The sequence below is a fragment of the Colletotrichum destructivum genome, chromosome 10 (assembly GCF_034447905.1).
Source record: "Colletotrichum destructivum chromosome 10, complete sequence".
Lineage (NCBI taxonomy): Eukaryota > Fungi > Ascomycota > Sordariomycetes > Glomerellales > Glomerellaceae > Colletotrichum > Colletotrichum destructivum.
Window position 1 is genome coordinate 1010151 of NC_085905.1, and position 21931 is coordinate 1032081.

The 21931-nt window shown below is 53.0% G+C and overlaps 6 protein-coding genes across 6 annotated transcripts; 2 read left to right on the forward strand and 4 right to left on the reverse strand.

The window, feature by feature from the left end:
• Positions 1–1634: 1634 nt before the first annotated feature.
• Positions 1635–2069, reverse strand: CDEST_14601 (uncharacterized protein; the record flags this gene model as incomplete). Its single annotated transcript, XM_062930757.1, has 1 exon — positions 1635–2069. Exon 1 carries the CDS (start codon positions 1806–1808, stop codon positions 1635–1637), a length of 174 nt encoding a protein of 57 aa, XP_062786808.1. The 5' UTR covers positions 1809–2069.
• Positions 2070–4040: 1971 nt separating this feature from the next.
• CDEST_14602 (uncharacterized protein) lies at positions 4041–5862 on the reverse strand. The gene is made up of 4 exons (XM_062930758.1): positions 5437–5862; positions 5294–5375; positions 4694–5230; positions 4041–4643 (listed from the first exon to the last, which is right to left on the reverse strand). Exons 1-4 carry the CDS (start codon positions 5668–5670, stop codon positions 4444–4446), a joined length of 1053 nt encoding a protein of 350 aa, XP_062786809.1. The 5' UTR covers positions 5671–5862; the 3' UTR covers positions 4041–4443.
• Positions 5863–9207: 3345 nt separating this feature from the next.
• Positions 9208–11745, reverse strand: CDEST_14603 (Putative UmuC domain, Zinc finger C2H2-type, DNA polymerase, Y-family, little finger). The gene is made up of 2 exons (XM_062930759.1): positions 11302–11745; positions 9208–11249 (listed from the first exon to the last, which is right to left on the reverse strand). The coding sequence occupies exons 1-2, from the start codon at positions 11517–11519 to the stop codon at positions 9539–9541; spliced, it is 1929 nt and encodes a 642-aa protein (XP_062786810.1). The 5' UTR covers positions 11520–11745; the 3' UTR covers positions 9208–9538.
• Positions 11746–11957: 212 nt separating this feature from the next.
• Positions 11958–12192, forward strand: CDEST_14604 (uncharacterized protein; the record flags this gene model as incomplete). Its single annotated transcript, XM_062930760.1, has 1 exon — positions 11958–12192. Exon 1 carries the CDS (start codon positions 11959–11961, stop codon positions 12190–12192), a length of 234 nt encoding a protein of 77 aa, XP_062786811.1. The 5' UTR covers position 11958.
• Positions 12193–15481: 3289 nt separating this feature from the next.
• Positions 15482–17326, reverse strand: CDEST_14605 (Putative palmitoyltransferase, DHHC domain-containing protein). The gene is made up of 3 exons (XM_062930761.1): positions 16951–17326; positions 16453–16893; positions 15482–16391 (listed from the first exon to the last, which is right to left on the reverse strand). The coding sequence occupies exons 1-3, from the start codon at positions 17063–17065 to the stop codon at positions 15736–15738; spliced, it is 1212 nt and encodes a 403-aa protein (XP_062786812.1). The 5' UTR covers positions 17066–17326; the 3' UTR covers positions 15482–15735.
• A 700-nt stretch (positions 17327–18026) lies between these two features.
• Positions 18027–21800, forward strand: CDEST_14606 (uncharacterized protein). The gene is made up of 4 exons (XM_062930762.1): positions 18027–18137; positions 18611–19496; positions 19585–21208; positions 21262–21800. Exons 3-4 carry the CDS (start codon positions 21167–21169, stop codon positions 21373–21375), a joined length of 156 nt encoding a protein of 51 aa, XP_062786813.1. The 5' UTR covers positions 18027–18137; positions 18611–19496; positions 19585–21166; the 3' UTR covers positions 21376–21800.
• Positions 21801–21931: the final 131 nt, after the last annotated feature.

Here is a 21931-nt window from a genome sequence, read left to right on the forward strand (position 1 = left end):
GCGGGCGGGCGTTCCGTCTCTATGAGACTGTGGCCTGGGCGGTGACTAACAGGGAACGGGGCAATTTTGAGATCGGATATAAGCACATCTTCAGTGTATGGTACCATGCCCCTCTACCTAGATTTGGTCGGCCACGGGGAAAACCGTTCGGCAGCTGGACGAGCGCCGGCATTACAGTGAATTCCCGTCGAAGGCTGACCATCTGAGGTCGCGGTGCCACCTTTGCCTCCGACAGATGACAGCGCGTTACGGGGAGATGAAGAGCGACGAGTCCACGCCTGGCCGTGTAGGAATACCGTCGTCGCAGGCCTAAGCAAGCAGGGGGAGACGTTGCTAACGCGAACACACAGAACCAACAGGAGAGCCCGGTCGTTATTCATCATGCACCGATATTGGTAGGTAGCTTGGCTATTGTCGGCAGAAAAAAAAGAGAAAAGCAGTAAACCGCAAAAGTGCGCCGCCCTCGTATCCACTCGTCCTGAAAGCGGTATGGCATCAGGGCAGCCTGAGGCTTTCGAGAGAGCTGCTTATTGGTCGGGCTCGCCGTGGCATCGTAAGGGGCCCACAGCCGGAACCTGGCAGCCTTTTTTTTTTTTCTCGTCCCCTTATCCTTCTCCCTCACCGCCTTAACACTCTCACTCACCATGAGACGAGGGCGGCAGTGTCTGTAAGGCGCCGCCAGTACTTACCCGAACCCACTCAACCCGAAGCTTGGCTCCCAAGTCCCAACTCTCCTGCCGAGCCGGGCTGCCACCAACCTTCTTCGCCCCTACAGTTTCTCCATCCCCCTTCCGATAGACGACGACCCCTCCATTCATCCACCCATCTCATCCAAATGCCATTGGTTATACGTCCTGCCACGATAATATAACCATACATGTTTGCCGCACCCGTGCTCTGGTACGTTCTTCGATAATATGGATGCTTCTTTCTCTTGTCAAGTGTCACTTGTATGTGTGCATCGAATGAACGTTGGCTGTTAAACCCCTTCTTCAAATTCGCATGATTCTGCCCATTCCGACTCGACTCATCGACCCCTCCATCTCATCCCCATCCTCGGTGTGGGCCACATCCACTCAGCCGGAGGGGACTCGCGCCGGGGGCCCCATCTCACTCCATGTCGCCATTACCATGCTTGCTCAGGTCCCCAGCACGCTCAGAACGCTCAATGTGCCAGCGACTCTCCTTTGTACTAAGTAGCTCCTGGATCAGAATTTTCTTCCGGTATTATTTTTGAGGAGGGGGGGAAAAAGGGTGGGGGGGGGGGGGGGGGGGGGCTGCTTGCTTATCTTGTGCAGGCCCTTAATATTCCATCTTCATCGAGAATCCAGAAAATGTGGGTATCCGGACCTCACTTCGATGAGGCCACGATCCCATTACAAACCGATCCGCACAACGCCGGAGTCTCGGGGGACCCGGTCCGAGTGACCACCTTACTGTTGCGACCGCCAATCAGTTTACTGAGGATGAAGAGGACATCTCATGATGCCGCAGTCGCAGTGTGCTCCGTCTCTCGCTTCTGGGAGGACAAAGGCCGCGCCTCGACTTGGTTTGTGTGAGTCCCGTCTCGGCTGAAAAGGTTTTGCATTGTCTTCGTCTTCACATCATTCAAAACTATGTACAGGTAGGCGTTCCTACCGGGCCACGTCGATCAGGTCAGCATCCTGTTGGATCTGGCCAGAGTCGGCCTCCCTCGACCCCTTCCTACCCGCTGCCCATAGACAGGCAAGGACCAGCTCAGCATCCAAAGCCGCCCGATCTTGGGATCCCCACTCCACCATGACACGGGGCATGCATTTTGCGTCCATCTCAGAGATCCTGCCATTTCATTATCAGTTCTCCAAGTTGCTGCTTAATAGCCCATCTTAACAGTCGCTCCTTTTCGGTTCTGTCCAACTTTGCCGTAGCTATCCCAAAACAAACAACTCCGTATTTTGCAATCCCTATTTCGGAAAGCGAGATGGGGAATAGGTGGGTTTTCATCAGAAAGTGTCAATACCGAGAGAAAGGAAGGACGGTATGAATACCACAAGAAAGGAAAGGGGGGCGAGTTGATCCCGATCGGGTCGTCTTGACACGAATCGTCTAATTCGATAGGGGACGGGTTCGTCTGCGGTACTGCACCAAGCCTACGATGTACAAGGATCAGCCTTTCCCCCTACCCTTTCATCAAGCGCTCGATTTGAAAGCTCACAGAGTTCGGAGGGGCAAAACCCACCCACCCTTGTCGACATCCAACACTGCAAGAGAGTTTTGCCAACTGCTCAATGCTCTCTGGTTCCCTTTTCCCCACGTAAAAACTCGGCACCAATGGCGCAGGTGCCTGGTCACTGGGCTGCTTCGCTGTACCTTTACAGCAAGGCCAGTGACGATACCACAAGGGTAAGACGGCCAGCTAGGGTGATGCCGGAACTCCGTAGCCGCGATGTAACTTTAGCAGTCTCGCAATAGCCGTTGGGTCATAAACATTTCCCTGACATAATACCAATGAGCCGAGATGCAGGCAGGATGTCAAAGAGTTACAGCAAACAGCTTTGTTCATCACGTAAACGTTGTCATCATTCAAAAGCCGATAGCCGCTGGTTTCCATATGCCAATAAACGCCGGGTACATCAACAGATAGTCGTAAAATGGACCACCATTCAACCACCTTCTCATTGCCAACTCCACGTAGAATAAAGGAAAAAGGAGAGGAAGTAAGGAGACTCTTTCCCCATTCATGCCAAAAAGAATAAAAAAATTCGCAATACAAGACAAGTCAACTCGACTCTCACATGCCTGTGGCCGAGGCTGTCTTCCCTTTGTGCCTTTGTTTGTCCCGTGGAACGTCTCTTCTGCGGCGCTCGAGTTAGTCATCCCGGATTCATTCTCCTAGAGTTGAAACCAAAGCAATCCGAAACGAGTTTTGAGGAAAAAACATAACGCAAGTAGGAATAGTGGTGACTAACGAGGTGTTCCGAGAGGCTGCCAGGCAAGGCTCCACGTAGTCCGGGAATAATATTTCAAGCGGCTAGGCAGCCAGGTTCCATGGTGGTTGGTCCAACTAAGATTTGTACTGAAGATCTTCTTGATCCCTCGTCGGCTCAAGCGACCTCAATGTGCCTCTGGTTTGGGCCACAGGGGGCAGTGTGAACACCAACCGCCAGACTTGTGTCCCATGGCAGGCTGTGAGAATGGTCGAGTTCAAGCACACAGAGTGACCCATAAGGAGGGAGTCGTGGCCACGTGATAATATGTAGCAGTCTCTCGTCCCGGACGGAAGGGCTTGGCTGGCGTATGTGACAGACCAGACCCATATAATTCGAATCTTACCCAAAAAGGGGAGATGCAATTCTCCGTCCATATTATAAGTTCGACTTGACGAGCCAGGTTTTGTTCCGACAGGAGATGAGGTGCGCGCAAGGTCAGCCAACCCGATGCCCACGGTATCTGTCCAACGGGTAGCACAGCCACGATCTGGTCCAAGGTATGGTATATCCTGAATCCTGCCGGGCAATGAATGTGAATACTTCATGACGGGTTTGCCCCATGGCTTCAAATGATCCAGGTGTCCGGAGTCCAGTAAAATGTTTCCAGTAGGGTGAAATCCCAACGGTAGCAGGCCCAGCTGACTATGGCGTTAGGAACGAGAGTCCTAGGCAAAAAGAGTGGTATATACCACGAAGATCCTTGAAAGACGGTTTAAGGCGTGACAAGATCCCTGCTGGGGAGGAATTCTGAGGTATGTATAATCCGAGGACTCACCTTACTGTCCAGATGTCGACCTCGCCGTTCTATCAGGGAATACCACAAGTCGCCCAGAACTCCGGTAGTCCAAATAGAAAAATGAAACCCAGACCAGGAGACAGTAAAATGACATCACATCCCGCCATCAAGACAGGTCCAGACAGCAAGGTGGTCCAATCCAGGGTCGGCAGCTGAACTGATGGCGTTTCTTTTTTTCCGTTCCAGATCCCGAGCCATAAAAAGGTGCAAGCCATCGCGCGTCTGCGTGCTTGCCAAAGGAAATTCAATCGAGGAGAAAAGTCGTTGGCCAATCCATGTATGCAGTCGTAAAACGTCCAGGGTATGCGACAAAAGTCAATTTTTGGTGGCAGTCCAGGTAAAATCCGGGAAATGTCCAGGCAAGATGGCAGAGAACCTCAGGTAAACGGGTCCGGAGTAGATTAGAGCCAAGGAAACTCTGAGCCGGTGCAAAGCCAAAACGCCAGCAAAGCCAGACAACGGGTTGCGAGATGCAGACTTGCAACTCACGAGGTGGTTTTCACACCTCTCAAAGTCCAGGGAAGGTTCTATCCGGGAGAAACAAATGATAAGAAAGCCGACGCCGGTGATGAGTCTCCAAGTCCAGGATCATTAGGATGAAATTCATAACAGACAACTCACGAGACGGATGTCTCGTGCAGTCAGAGTGGCTACAACAGTCCATGGAATGGTAACGTATTAGCGGCGGGGAGGGCGGTGGCGGTCGGATTGGTGATGACTCCGGTCAGAGTCCCTTTCACGGCGAGGGTGCGATCCACTGCTTGACACCTGAGTTTTGGAATTCGTAGGGGTGGCGGAGGTGCGAGGGGCAGGGGGTTGCTCATACTGTGATCCTTGGCCAGAAATGGACGGGTGGACGGGGCCACCTGCTGGGGACGCTACACAATCAGATGGGAGTCGTCAAATTAGACTGGGAATGGTTACGCACCGCGTCCGTACAAGGGATCAGAAGCCACAGGCGCAGAACCGTACGAGGCCGAGGTCGAGGGTGGGTAATAACCGGAAGGGTAACCCGCCGGAGCCTGTGATCCGGAAGAGTAAGTCTGTCCCTGCTGGGGCGCCATGGTGGTAGGGGTCCGAGAAGGCTGTCCAGCGCCGTACGGGTCTGCGGGGTAGCCGCTTCGAGCGAGGTTCGCAGCGGTAGCCATGTAGGGAGGTTCTCCATATCCTTGAGCCATCTGTCCAGCGTATCTGGGGTCCCTCGGGTCCGGCTGGGAGTACGAGCCTCCAGAGGCATAGGATGATGAATACCCACCACCAGAAGAAGGAAAAGAGGAAGGTTGCTGGGCGTAGACCGCAGCAGATCCAGAGTAGCCCTGAGTAGAGTTCCCTGAGTATCCTGGGGCTTGAGATCCGGGGTATCTGGGGGCGCTGTCATAGGAGTCACGTCCCACGTCCGGGTAGCCAGTGGAATCCGTAGGGCCATAGTGTTGGCGTGCGGAATGAGTTTCCGACTGGCGGTACCCTGCTGTAGGGGAGTTAGATCGTCTCGACAAAGGAGCCGCCGCGTCTCGCGAGACCAATGTACCTCCTGAGGTGTTCCGGGCGGCCTGTTGCCGCCTCTCTGCTTCCCATCGCGCAGAATCGGCCTTCAAGTCATCGATCATGGCCTACAAAGAGTTCGTGTCAATATGGTGGCCAGGAAGCGCGGTGCCGAGCTATTGAACTCACTGTTGTTAGGTTCCGATATGCTGTGATGTAGTAACCCTGGACTACTTGGCCGGTCTGGGGATTCTCGTAGTGACCAGGGCGCACAAGAGCATCATTTCCGAGATAACGGCAGATGTCAGCGGTGATGACCTCGCGGTCAATACCGTCTCTCGGGACGAAGTACTCGTTGGAGCGGACGCTGGAAGGAGCGGTGGAAGCCGAACTGGCCGGGGGACCACGCGACTGTCTCGACATCTTGAGGCTTTTTTGTGTGGTTCGGTGTCGTTGTGGTGATGGGCGAAGACGAGCTTGGGGATGGTCGGTCGAAAGAGGTGGGAGAGGTAGGAGGGAGGAAGACGAAAGAAGAGGAAAGGGGACCTGCAAGAAAAGGGATTGTCGACGAGATGGCGGGAAAGAAGAAGAGAAGAGCAGGAGCGAAGAAAGCGGGCAGGGAGTGGGTGGTGGCAGAAGAAAAGGAACAGACCAGAGTCTGGCTCTTCTCTTGAGGTGGGGCTCCGGTCGGGAAAACCGGGACCCCTAGCAGTAACTGCAGCTACCTAAGGTACCTACCTACCTACCTTTTTCCCTCCAGGTATGTATGGTAAAGTCATCAACGTGGACCAGTGGCCGGTGACCAGTGTCTGGTGAACGGGCATATGAGTGGTCACCGATACCCCCCTTTGCACTTTTTTCTCCCTCCCACTGCGGACAGTACTGGCCCGTTGAAGCGTGTAGAATGTACCCGCTACCGTTCAGTCCAGTCAATGTACAGATACAAACACACACACACACACACTATCTACCTGTATCTACCCTCTCTCTCTTCTAGTAAAGATGGGAGCGAGGCCCTCTCCCTCACACACTCTCTTTTCTTCCTGATTATGCCACTCAAGACGGCTCGGGACCGACCAGAGCAGAACCAGCAGTGTTCGTTGGCACCACATCATTGGCTAATAGTCCAAAGAATATTCCCTCGCGCAGCAAAGTAAACCCTGCCAGCCTGGCAAATATGCCACCCAACCTGCCCCCTAGTGCAAGAGGGGTGGCTAGGAGGAGACGGGCGGTGCTGCATCTCTTGTGCTGTCCAAGTACAAGTACCCCGGACAGTCTGACCGGCCGATGAGCGCCTGCCTGCGCAGCTGGGCCTGGCCCCCAGTCCGGTGGTGGTGATGGTTCTGGTGAGAAGAGTAAAAAACAAAAGAGGGCATGGTAGAGCCAACAAAAGACGTATGGTGGGACAGAGAGGCAGGCGACCGAGCAAGAACTGGGCACAAGACAGGCGGAGAGCGGTTGGGCGGCAGCAGGGAAGCTGGCTGGGTGGCGGCCGCCCTGAATGGACGGAGCCTCCGAGGCGGGATGAGGTGCAGCTGGAGAGGTTGGGTCGTCGACTTGTCGCGCCCAGCCCCGAATGGGATACCGAGGAGTCGAGGACTTCCCTGCCACACAAAAACCCGCAGAGATGACGGCGCTGAGTAGAGCATCTGCAGCTCGAGGGTGTACGTAAGGCGAACCAGAGGCAACCCAGGCAAGCAGCTAGATACGTAGGGCTCCCTCAGTTCTTCAAACAGCCCAGCAACAAGCTGGCCGATCGTAATTGCAGCAGCCGAGAAGGGGGCCACGGGGCTAGTCCAGTATGTATGCGATGCGATGTATCACACGTGCAGTGTCCAGCTCCAGGCGACGAGAGAGACAGAACGATGATACCCTGCGGTGAGGGTAAGTGAGAGAAATACAGTCGGCCACGCGTGTTACAATAACGGGGGCTCCAATCCGTCGTCGCACGGGCTCGGTTCGATGGCACATTTTGTTCGTCACCGCCTCCGCCCTTCAGCACTGAAGCGACGAGGCTATTACTTGCTGCCCAAAGGTGGGAGAAAACGTTTGAGCTGACTGCGCGAGAACAATGTCGATGGTTTGAACCTTCTCTTCCATGACCAGGTACCCATCCCCGAACCTGGCTGCGCGTAATGGTGTATTCCCTACGCTGGGGCCTCGGGAGGATTCGAAATCGATCTAGACCGCTGGCTTCAAGAACCCTCTTTTGAGACTTTTGATGCCGCTGAGGCTGAAGCGCACTCGTTGGCTTGGGATAAAATTGTTTGGGGAAGACGAGGCTCGTGAGTAGTCCATTCTGGATCATATTTTGTGTCATTAGGCCCTCGCTGATGGGGATGGGAATGTGTCGAGACGCCACGACGGTTGGCTTGCACAGTGGCGTTTGGGGCATCAAGGCCTGGAGACACCAACAAGTCCAGAGTTGCTGGTTCCCGATATTCCCCACGCTTATTGCTGAGGCACCCGGGAAGTTTTACCTTGTTCTACATCAGACAACGGCACAAACGACGGAAAAGATAGATACAATACACGCGGGGAGTTGTACTCTCGGTTCCAGCAGGTAACCGTCCGAATCATGCTGAATGTACAAACAAGGCGCCCGCCAGCTCTTAGGGCCAAATTCTAGTGGGTCCTGGACCTTGAGACATTGTGGAAGTCGTGGGATTCATCCTGGAATATCCGTACACGGGAAGGAAACCGTTTAGACCTCCTTTTGTGCCGAGTTCAATGCCTAGTCCCCGATGATGCCTCGTTTCGTATCTCGGTTTTCCAATTTCGTCGGCCAGCTCGTCCCAGTCTTGATGCCCTACCGGGACGGGACATCCCAGCTCTGTAAGGCGACAATACAGCAGCCGAACAGGTTCGGTTTTCCGGCTGACTTGCACCAAGACTCCGCGGTTGTGCAGCGTGGGGCAACGACCTTGCCTTGCATCCTGGCTCTCGACTGCCGGCCTCTTCGTAACCTCATGGCGCACTTCTCCGTTGCCTGTCCTGTCATGAACTTTGAACACTGGCCCCGACGGTTGCTGCCATATTTACAACAATCAACCTCCGCGTTCTTGTGAGCCCACTCACTCAGGGTCGGCGGAGTGGTCCATCCCGTTGTTTCTCTGTCAACCAACCGTTGGCTTATCGCTGCCAACTGCCGGGGATGCCCCCGTCCATTTGCTCCCGGTGCTGTCCGCGGCGACCCATGTCCCAAGATGAGGCGTGCCTGTGAGTATTTTCCCGCAAAAACTATTTCATGTGGGTTGCTGGTTGGTTGGCTAGTACTGTAGTGGTATCGTGTGTATGTACTACCTATGTAGCGGTATGTAGTGATGGTTGGCGTCGTTGGGTATCAATGCTTCGCGCCAAAAGAATTGTGGCCCAACCCACATCACTAGCCCAAAAAAATGCATAACGCGCGACCAATCACTTGTACGTCATCTGGATTTGTGACACCATGGCCACACGCAACCAAAGCGGCTCGCGAAGGACCGTCCAGTCTTCTCATGGAACGGCTTCGACTGGAGACCTGTTGTTCGGTTTCTAGGCCACCACCGCACCCGCCCACAACCTTTCTTCTTTTCCTTGGCGCCATCTGGTATCGTCGTGTCTGAAGCCTTACTTTCTACAGCACCTAGCGTTCCCAATCGACATCCAAGCCGTGATGATCCGATTCTGTCGCGGATGACCGCACCAGGGAATTGGAATGACGACACTTGCGGGTAGTTGTTATCCACATGCATCAAACCCAAACTCGCAAATAGAGCCGGTCATTCCCAGTTCCATGTCCGTCCCTGTTCCATCAGGCTGAGAGCTTCGCCAAGTGGCCTCGTCCTCGTATCTTACATCCACACAATACTCTGTACAAGTACGTGTAGATGCAACCCAGCACGATGCCAGGAGTAACTCCCAGGGCGGCGATTGAGTCGTGTCTCCTGATCCTGCCCCCCCCCCCCCCCCTGTTGAACAGACTTACTTCCCAGTTCGTCCTCCGGATGCCCAACTCAACGGTTGGAGACACATAGACGGGGTCCTGAGTTTGCATCGTCCCTGACCCGTAGAACAGTGGAACCATCTACCCTGCTGTGAGTGGAACGAAGAGCACTTGTCAGGGTCCATTTCCAACGTTCGCCAGGGACCTCGCCATCAAACCTATGGTGCCGCGGTGAACCCTGAACCAGATATCAGGGCGAGAAGTTTACCAACTTTCAAGTCTCGTTAAATACAATTATCAGGCGGCAGGCAGGGTCCGCTCGACAAGCTCTTGGCGTGGTTCCGATATCCTGGATATTTGTAGGACTCATCCAAACTTTAACTTGCTTTGTCCTTGTTCAAGCTTGCCGCCGCGTCCACCCCGCTTGGCCGATGCACCTGATGGCTTTGGGCCAGACTTGCGGGTTGCAGAGTGGTTGACAAATGCGGATTCAACACGTTCTTCGTCCTGGAGGTCCTTGGCAAAGTGCCAATCCTCGTGGCTCTGATGCTCATCGGGCGTTTGAAAGCGTGCGTTGCACCGCGAACACAGAAACGCTACGATTGGCATCTGATGAGAGTCGGTGTAGCCCTCCGCCTCCGGGGCCTCATTTCGGGTGTCAAAACCCTTTTCTGCGGTTGCATTGGTGAAATTTGGTTCGTTGTCGGTGGAAACGCCTCGTGTAAAGAATCGATCGATCGCCCCTCCGTCCATCCGTTGCCTCTTGGAAGACGGCTTTTCCTCGGACGTTGATGGACGGCTTGCTTCGCGGCTGGTCTGTCTCAAAGCTTGGGCTTCCTCTCCTTTCAGCAAGAAAGCGCCGATGCCCATGTTGCCCGTCACGCCATCTTCAAACCCACCCACGCTCAAGCTCAGGTTAGCGCAGGGCCAGATACTGGCTTCCGTCATGATTTGGTTCATCAAGCTCTTCGCAAGCTCAAACAGAGCTTGCTCGTCAAGAGTTTTGCCTTGAGGAATCGGACCTTGACGTGATTTGGTCTGGCCATCGTGTCGATGGTGCAAGTTGATGGTTCTCGGCCTGCGTTTGTTCTCCAAGACGCCCTCCTCAACCAGTCTGGCAAAAATGTCGGCGGCAAAGATCCTCAACCATTTTACTGCCTGTTCAGGAGTGTTGATGTAGGGCCGGAAAGACTTTGCCGAAAGCATCGACTTGATCTGCGTGCGGGAGTTGACCTCGCTCAGGTCGATACCACGGATGGTATTATGTACCCAACTCCCTGTGTCATGGCCCAGTTTTGCTTTCATTTGCTCCAGAGGTATAGCCAGAAGCTCACTGACGGCGTCGGTATTGAAGGTGGACACTACGTTTTCGCCGAGCTTACCCCCGAGATTGCGTATTTTGGTGAACTTGAAGCCAGATAGGAAATGTGACACGGCTCGGTTTCGAATGACAGTTTGCTGGTTGGGCTTCTTGTGACCGGAGCCCAACTTGCTGAGTAGCTTGTTCTTGGCGATGCCTGCCGAGCATGTGTACTGTAGCCTCTCAAAGATCTGGCCTCGGACATGTCGCACAATTTCGGATCCAATGAGGATCGCCACGTCGTCCCAGTCTGGGTCCATAGACTCTTCGTCCTCGTTCAGGTCGACGAGGGCATCCGCCTGCCAGTCAAGTGCAGCTACGGAAGGGCCTGGGAGATTTTCGGTCGGATCATCATAAGGGGGTGGGTTTGCCAGCTCGGGGAAGCGTCTCAATAGGATTTCGTGCACCTGGGCGGAAAGGTCGAGGAAGACCTCATCGATGCTAGCTTTTTCGACCTTTTGAAGGTCCGAGGGCAAGCTTTCTTTGATGACTGCCAGAATCTTCCTGCACTCCAGACGGTAAGGGTCGAGCGAGACCTTGTCGCTCTGAATGTTGGCGGCGGCGTCATCACGGTACGCCCACTTTTCGTCGCCCTCGCGCCATGTGGCTACGTGCTGGGCAACTAGAGTAGGACAGAGCTTCCTAGCATCCGTCAAGGTGCAGTGGCGGCCGATTCCACGTTCACGTGCTGGGTAGTTGACGGCAATCAGACCTTGCCTGAAATTATAGTCAGTTGACGACCTGATAGGTCATACATGAGATTACGTACCACTGCTGAACTGCCAGAGGTTGGTCCTTTGGTACACCCAAACGTACCATCTCACATTGTGCATAGAAGGCATCCAGGTCAACGTGGGCTATGACTCGCAATGGGCATGACGGGTTGTATGTCGCTAGCTGAGAGAGGTGCTTGTAGTTGAACCGAGACTTTCTCCCGTCTGCGCCAGGAATCGGAGAGGAGAACCGAAAGGGCTGCGGGGACGACATGATTCCGAGTGCCTGTTCGGCTTTTTTCTTTTTTTGTTTGCCCGGGTTCAACGGCAGACTCCAGCGGTTGACATAGGACACAAGCGAGATTGAAAAGGCCTGTGATTACCAGAGGCTATGCTTGGGTGCAGGGGAGAGGACTGGCTAGTTCCTGCACTGATAGATAGGATAAGTAACCACCTACCTAGGTGATACGGCGTAGGTATGTTGCGCTTGCCAAGGTCGGTGGGAGTAAGAAGGTCGTCGAAGTAAACGCGCTTCAAAACCAAAAGCGCGCCTTCCTAGCTGCCGTCGTCTTGCGCTTGCCAAAAGGGGCTAGTGTCATCCTTTGGTTCCATTTTATTTTGGCGGGTAGGTGCTAAGCAGACCTCGATTCGTGGCGCATGAGAAGTAGCACTTGACTTCCTCTCCCTTCGGACACTGGAAAACTGTATACTGGATGGGTCTCCTTTCCACGTTACGAAACACCGGTTCTTACCTGCTATTGACGATTGATCTGCAGTTATGGAAGCGATTTGTGTCTTTCAGAAACAGTTGGCATGGCTACACCTTACTCAACCGGCTGAGCGGTTGTGTCCTTCCCGTAACACACAACACATTTGCCATGTATTCAGGCAATCAATGTATCAACAGATTTCCTCATCAGGCCACTCCCACATGGTTGACCTCTTGAAATACAATTCCTCGGTCGAGTACTCAACTAGCGTCTTGGTTCTGTCGTGCTTTCCGCTGATATCAGAGAGCGTCTCAGCATCAGTGGCCACCGGCGTGGTATCGCTTCTTCAACGACTCCCCCCCTTTATTCCCCAATTCTTGTGCGATGCCGCGATGATTCGTGACGCGCTGTTTGTAGGATGATCTTCCGAAACCAGCTGCTCGTGAATACAGTCCCAAGTTCTGCTCCTTTGCAATCATCGAGCGACCTGGTTTTGATTCACGGCACACGGGCTCTCCGCTGCGAGATATCTGGTGTTTACCCAATGACTCCATCGTCCGCACATCAATGGCTGTTTTGGAGCCGCCTCAATCGCGAATTACAGTGACGACGGAAGACGGACGACGATGACCACCACTCTCTTCGCAGTCTTAGCTTTCCCAAATCTGTCATTTGCATGGAAAAGATGTCTATCGTTCATTACTGAGCAACGTACACGTTGTGTCTCCCTAAGGAGGGCCGCATCGCTTGACTTCTGAGAATGTAGCAATCCTCATCATCAAACACGCCCCAACCCATTACGGGTCCTGCCAGAGAAGCCAATGCAAGGCAGAAATACCCTTGAAACATATCGACAGAACATGAACCAAGACTTAGATGCCTGCCTACTCGTCTCCAGTTGAGTGGTGGCATACAAAATAGTGAAGGGCTACTGCCTTCAAGTCCGCGTTGAACAATAGGCTTCAAGTAGACTCCGGATCTCAGACAGGTTGGTGGGCACCAAGGAGCTGAGATGACAGACGAGGCTAGCCTGCTGAGCCAACGCTTATTCATCGATTGCCTGCAATGCCTTCTTCAGGTGGCGAACCGCACATTGCATGCTGCACATCCAAAAAGAGGGGGGGGCAGCGCAATCAATAATACGATGGGGTTCGACTCGAGAGTCGTTCGGTCTCGTTCCCTCATTCAACATACTCGGCTTCTGGCATTCCATTCAACACTGTATTTTGCCCATCTTTCTTTTTTCTTATGGTTTTCTTTCCGTTCTAGATTTCCCTTTGGGGGATTTACGGTCGCCAGCACACCATTTCCGTCCAAGCAGGCTCGGGGACTAGTACATGTCCGATGGCTCGCATGGTCTACAGCAGGAATGCTGCTTTAGCGTCTTTTCCGGCCAATCTGACCCGAAGAGTGGAAGTAATATCACCCCCAATCGTACGTCCTTGACAACGGAGCGTCTGGTAACCACCACTTAGAGCCTCGAGCGCGTACCACAAAGTATGACATCCCTCAATGACTAACGTAGTACAAAACTTGATATGGCGAAAAGTGAACGAATCGAAGCCACCTCACCATCCGGGCCCATGCTCTACGTAATGCCGTGATGGTTGCCGTCATCGATACATGACAAACTGACACCGGTCTTATCTGGCAGCTCGGATAGAAATCCCCGCGGAGGAAACCAGGAGCCCTCTGCTGGTTGGCCATCTCTTACGCAAACAACTTACTAAGGTGGAATGTTACGGCATGATACAATTCGAAGCGAGCATTGTTGATACTCAGGTAGCCGACCAACCTGAAACCCACCTCGTACGGCCGGTCCGGTTGACATTCTGAAGCCACCCTCTCGAGCTGCCACGATCAGGTAGTCAGGCGGGATGCTTCGAGAATCATGCCGCAGACACCTTTTCAGTGACATCCGCATCTTATAGCGGCTCGAACCATTGGTAAGCCATTGTTTCGTTACCGGTCCATGATCTCGAAGCTTCCTGGCAAGTTCCTGATCGAACGGTCATGATTTCAATCGCTGCTTACAGCCTAGAATGGGCACGAGCGTTGAGAGGGAAAAGGGCCATTGCTGTTGACCGAGGGAATAGATGTATGACCACAAGCTGGCAGACCGAGAGCTGTTCGGTATTTGACCAAACAAACACGAGAGCTCATCGACCTCGGGTTCGCTGCCAACCTTACTTGCTGCTCCACAGACCCATGCTCTGCTAGATCTGCAAGGGAACAAAACAGCGCACTATGGTATTGAATCTACCTGTCGGTTCAGTATCTTGGCATGAAATTGGTTCGGTGGTCCCGCTGGGCTTCTGGTCATGCATCATCTGAAGGGGGTGTTGTTTTACCGAAGTCGAGACAACAGGTTGCTCCAATGTTCGTCAGAGTTCCATGGCAATTCGGGAACTTTTATGGGATCGGCGTACCATAAACCGTCTTTTCAAGGAGTTTCAGCCATGTCATGTTCGTCTGGAGGTGCGATACACAACACACGAATCTGATATTGGATGACGGGTACTCCCTTAGACCAAGCGACTGTTCCAACAACTTTCCTTGAATTGAAGTGCCTTGGTCGCTCAAACTGATGATCGAGAAGCTTGGCTGTAGAATTGCCTACTAAAAATGCTTTCAGCCGGCTCTCTATTGAGTCTCTCGGTCTTCGTCAGAGATATGTAGAACAAGAAGTTTACTGTCATCGCGTGTGGTTTGTAGCATGCTGATGTAAATACAGAGGACTCGCCCTGGTGGGTCGGATACCGAGTTGTGCCAGTCAACTTTTGATCTCTCCCACGCCTTTCTTCTCCATCTATACCTTGCTACGGCTTGTTTGACTCGTCACTTCGAACTCCATTGAACGTATAGGTGTCCTGAACTATTTAGTTCCTAACCTTTGGGGCTTAGAAGGGCATCTGCGATATGATTTACCATCAATTATTGGACCCAGGACCAGGTAGGATAGTCCTCAGTCCAGTGTTTACTCGATTCGTTGTTGACTCCAAGATAGGTCGCATGATGGCTACTATACCGACACAACCCTTCCTCCTCACCACACGGAGACTATGGACGACGGGTCCTGGAACTGCTGCCAGTGCAAACAGAAAAAAAAACGCACACTGTGGGATGGTCGGCTACGGAAAGATGAAGTGTTCGAATGCGCCGTGCAATCACACAAGATGTGAGGATGATTGTACCAATGCTGTCTGAGGCGTAGTGGGCGGCCGACGGTCCAGTTTGTAACTCGACAAACATGATTTCGGTTTCTTAACACGGCTGAGATACGGTCTGGCTTCGAATTGAGGAGCTTTACTGGGATCTGGCTTTCTTTTCTTCATCTTCCTTGTTGGTAGGAGATGTGACCGGGAGGACGAAAGATGGGCCCGCCGGAGATCGGAGCAAACACTCCGCTCCCAACAGACGCCGCTCCGGCTCAGTGGGTCCATCTTCAGAGACTGCGAATGTCACTCGGCTACGCTACAGCGGCGACAAAATCCTGGTATGCCGACCAACACAAGCGTATGGGAGGCAAAAGATCCTGCAGCTTTGTTGGTAGGTCCTTCAAAATACAAAAACAGAGCTCAAATACTGTCGTTCGGTTTTCAACAAGAAGGTGACAGAACGCGTCTGTGATAAGATTAATAATTACATAAGAGAGTGTACCGACAGGTAAGTATGTGTCTGCACGTATGCCAACGTGAATCGCCGGAGCTCCCCAAGGCGCCCGAACCTCCCAAAACGCCCCTCGAAAAATATTTCTGACCCATGGGTATCTTCTCTTACCTAGTAGCCGCTTGGCCGCATCTCCCGCATTTCCAGTTCGCCAGAGGGCTGCTTGGGATCGGGTAGGCCATGCCTTTCCCGGAGGGTCTGTATTAACGGGCCCATCTCATAGTCACTCTCCATGCTGTCGTGGTTGACACAAGGTGATCCGTGAATGGGCAGAAGCCAATCGACCAAGCCGTGTCCCATAACAGACGTCCAATTCCTCCTGTAGCCAAGATCCCACGGGTTTTCATCCGGCTCGGTCCTAACAATAGCAAAAGTACGGGTTGCGAGGCGATCGCGCGAAGTCCCGCTGTCCACGGTGGCATCTGATGAGGTGGATATCCCCTGCGGATACTTTGGCAGAGGATACGTGACTGTCCCGTAGTCGCTGCCAGAACGAGTGCCGTCAGGCACCCTGATCGCTAGCTGATGCACCCACGACTTGCGGAGGGCGTCGATGTTGGTAATGTTAAGGAGGATGAAACGCCACGAGGTCGCGGTCATGAGGAAGGTAAAAAGACCAAAAAACCCGGCGATGGCAACGCCCGATATTGTCCTACCGTCGACTGTGCCGTCTCGCACCTGCAGCGCGAGACAATAGGCAGCCTGGGCGAGAGCAACTGTGCAGTACAATGTGCAGTAGAAGGTGAATTGGGCGAAGAATTTGAAGGCTACAGTTTCGTCAGCATCAGAGCATTTGTAAGGAAACGTTCGGGGAGTAGCAACACCTACAAGTCTCCGATACCATGCCGCCGACCCAGGGGCAGTAATGATCCATTTTCCGCACGCAACGGCCCACCTCGCTCGAGTGATGGGCGCGGTCAGGCTTCCAGTTGCGGCACTCGGAGCACCACTTGGGCCGTCCGTCACTCTCGCACACAAATATTTCTTTGCTATAGAAGCCTTCAAGACCGGGGCTATCCGGGTCTTGGTCAGGGCCAGTATAGTACGGCTGGCTTTCCAGGTCGCCCTCTTTCCTCCGCCTGCGCTTCTTGTTCGACTCCCTCGAAGGGTGTTGCGCCTGAGGACCTAGCGGTACCAGACCTGGGTCCATCTTGATTTCGATGAAGGTTCGTAAGTAGGTGGCGATGGTGAGGAGGTAGAAGAACAGGTAAATCGTGATTGTCGAGACTGCGGCGCCGACTTCTCCCCTGGTTTTGTACAGATAGTCGACTGCAGAAAAGGTCAGCGAGTTCATCGGATACGCCCCGGGATCTAAAGGAAACCAACTGCCCAGGTAGGCCACGATCACGTAGGTGGCATAGCCGCTTGTGCCGGTGATTATGATGGGGATGATGCGCGTCACCCATCGCGAGGCACATTTGGTGCTGGTGGCTTGCGACATTGCAAATGTGCAATCATTGCCGAAACATTGGGAGTCGGACTGGAAATTGGGATATAATGCACGGTGAGTGATGCGCGAGGCGCGAAAGCGACGACCAACGGGCTGTAGAGCCGCGGCAGAAGACGATGTGGGGATGCACAGGATTGAAGTCGGTGGTCGAAGGACTACTCAACCTGATTTGGTTTGGGGGGTTTGAGGACGGACGATGACGGGACAACAACCGAAAAAAGAGCTTGGTCCGTGGGAGACCGATGCAAAAGCGCCTACATGGATGCGATGCAAGGCATTTTCCACAGGGCCGGGGGTGCTGCGGGCACAGTGGGTACAGGTGCGGGAGACGCGCTGCAGACCGCAACAACAATGCATTGTTATCTGGACATACGCGGCACACTCACTGTACAGGTAGGTACAGACAAATACCGGTACGAATGTAGATATAGTATCTATACCTACCTACCTTACTTTACCTAGGAAATAGCCGGTAGATCAAACCTGCAAGCGGGTCAAATTCGACATCAGCCCTACAGCCCTCTTATGTACCCAGGTATCCATCCATATCTCCTCTTTGTCTTCCAGACTCACACCTCCCCACACTCGTTCAACGGCAAATTGACGCCTTTTGCGACCCCGGGTTTGCGGAAGACACTGTCTCTTCTTCATCGGAACAAATGCAGGCCATTCCCGTCGAACCTTCGTCTCCGGCGCTCCGCTCATCAACTACGTGTATCACTCCGAACTATCGGGCCGGCTCCCGGAGCCTGGAAATGGTCCATCTATCAGAGCAGGGAACCAAAACCCATCCCTTCTTCAAGCGACAAGGTCCCACTTGGCCGATTTAGGCGCGCGTTAGAGATGCGCAACAGCCCCTGTCTTTTTTTTCATTCGGCACACTCGGCAGCGCCAAGCTGAGACTTCAACTGGGACTGTCATGGGACTGGCGCTTCAGCTGTTCCGACGCAAAGAGGCTTCGCCAATGTGATCCAACTCCTCGGGTGCTCCGTCTTCCGTCTAAGATTCCGCGGTTCAAGAGGTTCTGTCAATTTCACCTGGAACCCGAAAAGGGTTGGCTGAGGTTAGTACTTGGGTCTCGTCAGCACCTGCCGCCCGAAATGGTAGGTTGCTACGCCCGCATTTGATCACGCGAGCCTCCAGAAACTACCTGATATGTTTTGATGGGTCTTGGTATGGCTCAGACTATCTTGCGCGGCAGGTCCGTTCTCGGATATGCAGAGTAAGACGGCATCAAGATCGTCCGGCAAGCTGCAGGGCTTGTAGCGGATGCGAGGTAAACAGCAAATACGTCCGCCTTTCTCTCTATGGTTCTTTTGTAGGCAGATTTGAACAAAGGAGGATTGCGACTTTTCGCAGGTGTGCTGGGCAAACAAGCTGTCGCATCAGCAGTGTGCTGTTGTGTCTTTTCAATAGCAACACAGGCCGACCCCATACTTTTCTGGAGCAGACCTACATGCTCAATACCCATCGAGCCTGTTTCAGGAGCTCTCCTTCGTCGATTCCCACCAAGATCTATTCTCTGACAGAGCACAGACTTTCTACTGGATACAACTTCTGGCATCTATTGTGAACGCAATCCGACGTTGTCGGGATTCGCAGAGCCTGCTGTCTAATCAGACCTTGCCACCTCCAAACGACATGGCACAGGAGGCCAATCACACCATCCTCACATGTTCTACATTCAGCCGCATCTGAGCTTTCTTGTTGAGCCTCACAACTTCTCATCTAGGAACTCAACGACTAAAAACAAGGCTGTGTGATACGGTCAACAGGCCGACATTCGGAACCGAGAAGGTCAGGGAAACGACACCCCTGTCCTGAGGCTTAAGAAAAGAATCACTTTGCATGAGGTAGGATTGGGCCGTCGGGATTTCTCTTGCTACCTAGGCATCTATATCTAGCCTGAGGTTCACCATAATTAACCTTGCTGTGGTCATGGGAGTAACAGAGCCGCATACTGTCCCGAGTATTTGACCAACTCATTACCCCAGCTCCCTTCTTCTTCCTGACAGTTTGCCCTCGTTATGGACGATGCCCACCTCGAACGACAACAGCTGAGCTTGGAACGTCACAGACTGTTGTGACGCCTTTGACTACAGAAAAAGCCACCCAACAACTTACAACACGGCTTCATCGTCCATGTCAATTGACTGCTTTGAATACTTACCTTGGACCATCGACGGCTGATACTCGCCTATCCCTGCTTACAATGGAGTGGCGGCTGTTGGCCATCAGCTGTCGACCGTTTCTCGATTACTCCTGACTCTGATACTCATTAATCGATACTTGAATCATAACCATCGTCCATTGCATTAACTCCTAACCGTCGATCCTCGATCATAAATCAGTAAGTCATACCGAGGACCTGTCCAACTCCCAACAACATCTACGACGAAGCATCAACCGCATGCGAAGTAAAGTAAGTTTCACGAGTCAGAGTCAGAGTCAGCTGGCCACATTTCTTTATCTTCAACGCTCTAATCGTTCGTCCCGACCAACGGGAACAGATCACATCGTTGCGTCATTATCCAAGGACTTGCCGTTGCATTACCTAGGTGCACAGTTTCAGCACTCGAGGCGATGTACCAGTTCAACAACCAGAATCTGTCTCCGCTGAGCACTCCGCGATACCTTCGATTTGGACGGATTTGTTGGCCGATTGCCACCGAACATCACTGAGACCATCACGTGCTGGTAATATCAACAACACCGAGGCTGCATTTGGCCGCGCGCATCACCATGCACGATTACGCAATCATACATTGGACACCTTCAGCCTTCTCTTCCTCCCTTCTTGATTCCTCACAAGAAGAACTAGAGCCTCAACTCTGCTGCCTACAACTGAGGGATGCTCAACTATCGGACCGCCCCAGCCAAGAGCGATTATGTGACGGTTGTTCTTAGCAGTGGCCTACGCTTACATGGCTTAGACGTGCATGCAGCCGTGGGGTCGACGAGACTGCCACCCAAGCTTGGGTGGAGGGGTTGGCCAGTTGGTACAGCAGTGTGACTCCCAAGTCAGACAACCCTCGGGAAAAGGTTGAAACCACCTGAGTCGAGAATACAGTCCATACCTGAGATGCGGCTCTGCTCAAAGTCTCCTTGCTTTGGAATTCAGCCTACGAACATGCCTCGCGAATTGGAGTAGCTGCCTGATTGCCCTGTGAGGTCAGCCAGTTTCAGGGCGTTGGGCTGCGTGCCCCCCTGCCTCTTGCTTCTCCCGGTCTTTCTGCACAACCGTCGCCAAGCGCAGAGCCGCCAAAAGTACGCTGCAGAGCACACCAGCCAAAATCGCAGTATGACTACGGTGCTTCATGTCTCCTTTCATCACCCCAAAGTCCTGTTCGGCCGCCCTGCTCCGTACTTTCGGCGCAAGACAGGGAGTCATCTGGAGCTGTGCCCCTCATCCCTCGTGGGTCACGTCTGTTACCGTCATGTCTAGGCTAACTGTTGCAAAGACCTGTCGCCCTCACATCTGCCTGAAATCACCGGAACGTCGCGTGCGAAGACCCCAGGGTATGAGGCGTTTCCGCACACACCGCAGCGAAGCAAGGGTTGCACGCCAATGGGCGTGAGGAGAGGCGTTCTACCCAGAGGCGGATTTGGCGATCAATGGCGCGGGATGTTTTGTTTCGTCGGTTGCCCTCGTAAACCTTGTCGAGGCAAACAGGACGCTTTTCTAATAAGCTAGGAAGTTAACTCATATGGTCTGCCGGAGACTCGGCCATGTTAGCCTCATCCGTGTCGTTCGGCGACTCCGCCTGAGGCTTCATGTACAAAACCGCCTAGTGGCTGTTGTTGCGGGGCTCGGGGTCTTGTTAGACAGCAATTACACTTCCACAGTTGAACATTGGCATTGTGCTCGTTTGTAAGGGGTATATGACGGTTTATGAAGGAGTTCTGATCCCGACTGTTTGAGTATAAAGCACGAAGAGAGAGAAACGTTCTGCACTCGATTAGTAGGCCATCATCGGATTCAGCAGCACTCCCTGCATACTTTAGCCTCCAGCTTGTCTAGTTCAACTCAAAGCTTTTGAGATATTCTCTTTAATCTTCCTCGTTACTCTCAAGACACTCCCACCGTTTACAATGCCTTCCAGATCTTCCAACACTGTCAAGGTCTGGACCTGCGTGAGTTTCTACAGCGCCACAGTTGCCCTGGGCCGGTGACTGACAACGAGTAGTGTCAATGCGGTGACTCGGGTATGACCACAAGGGTCGACAGCTGCCCGTCCTGCTACTACCATCACCGCTGCGATAACTGCGTCACTCAGAAGGTCAGGGTTAGGGGCGGCTGATTGCAAATAACTCTGACCTAGAACGCCTCGACATTGAGCCCAACAACATCCCATGGTGGGGAGAGCCCAAAATGAGAGCCAAGGGGTTTCCAAGCTATAGTTATGAGAGTACGAATGAGAAGGCGTTGTCCGTTCTGGTTCGTTCTCGCGCGTCGACCGTTTTTTCCGTTTCTTTTCATTGGTCTATATTAGTTGTTTGGCTTTTTGATGTCCCGTGTAAGCCACGGGACAGGATTGGGGGAGGCCACTACCGAAGAACGACATGGCGTTTGGGATGGTGGTCACTCACTTGTCGCTTCTCATTGTTTTCTTTTTGTATAAGAGGTTACACGGCAAGGGGTCGTTTGCTCGATAGACTAAAGTCTCACGACATTCTACTGCGACCTAACTGATTCGCTGTTTCATATGTAACTCTGGTACTCCTGCTAATCCACGAGTGACTGTCTGTGACTTTCAGAAATATGTGTTCATACTCGGTCAGAGTTAAGATTGATTCTCTCACGTCGTGTAAGTGAGCGACAGAATATGTTACTAGCACAGCTCCTAGTTTTCACCT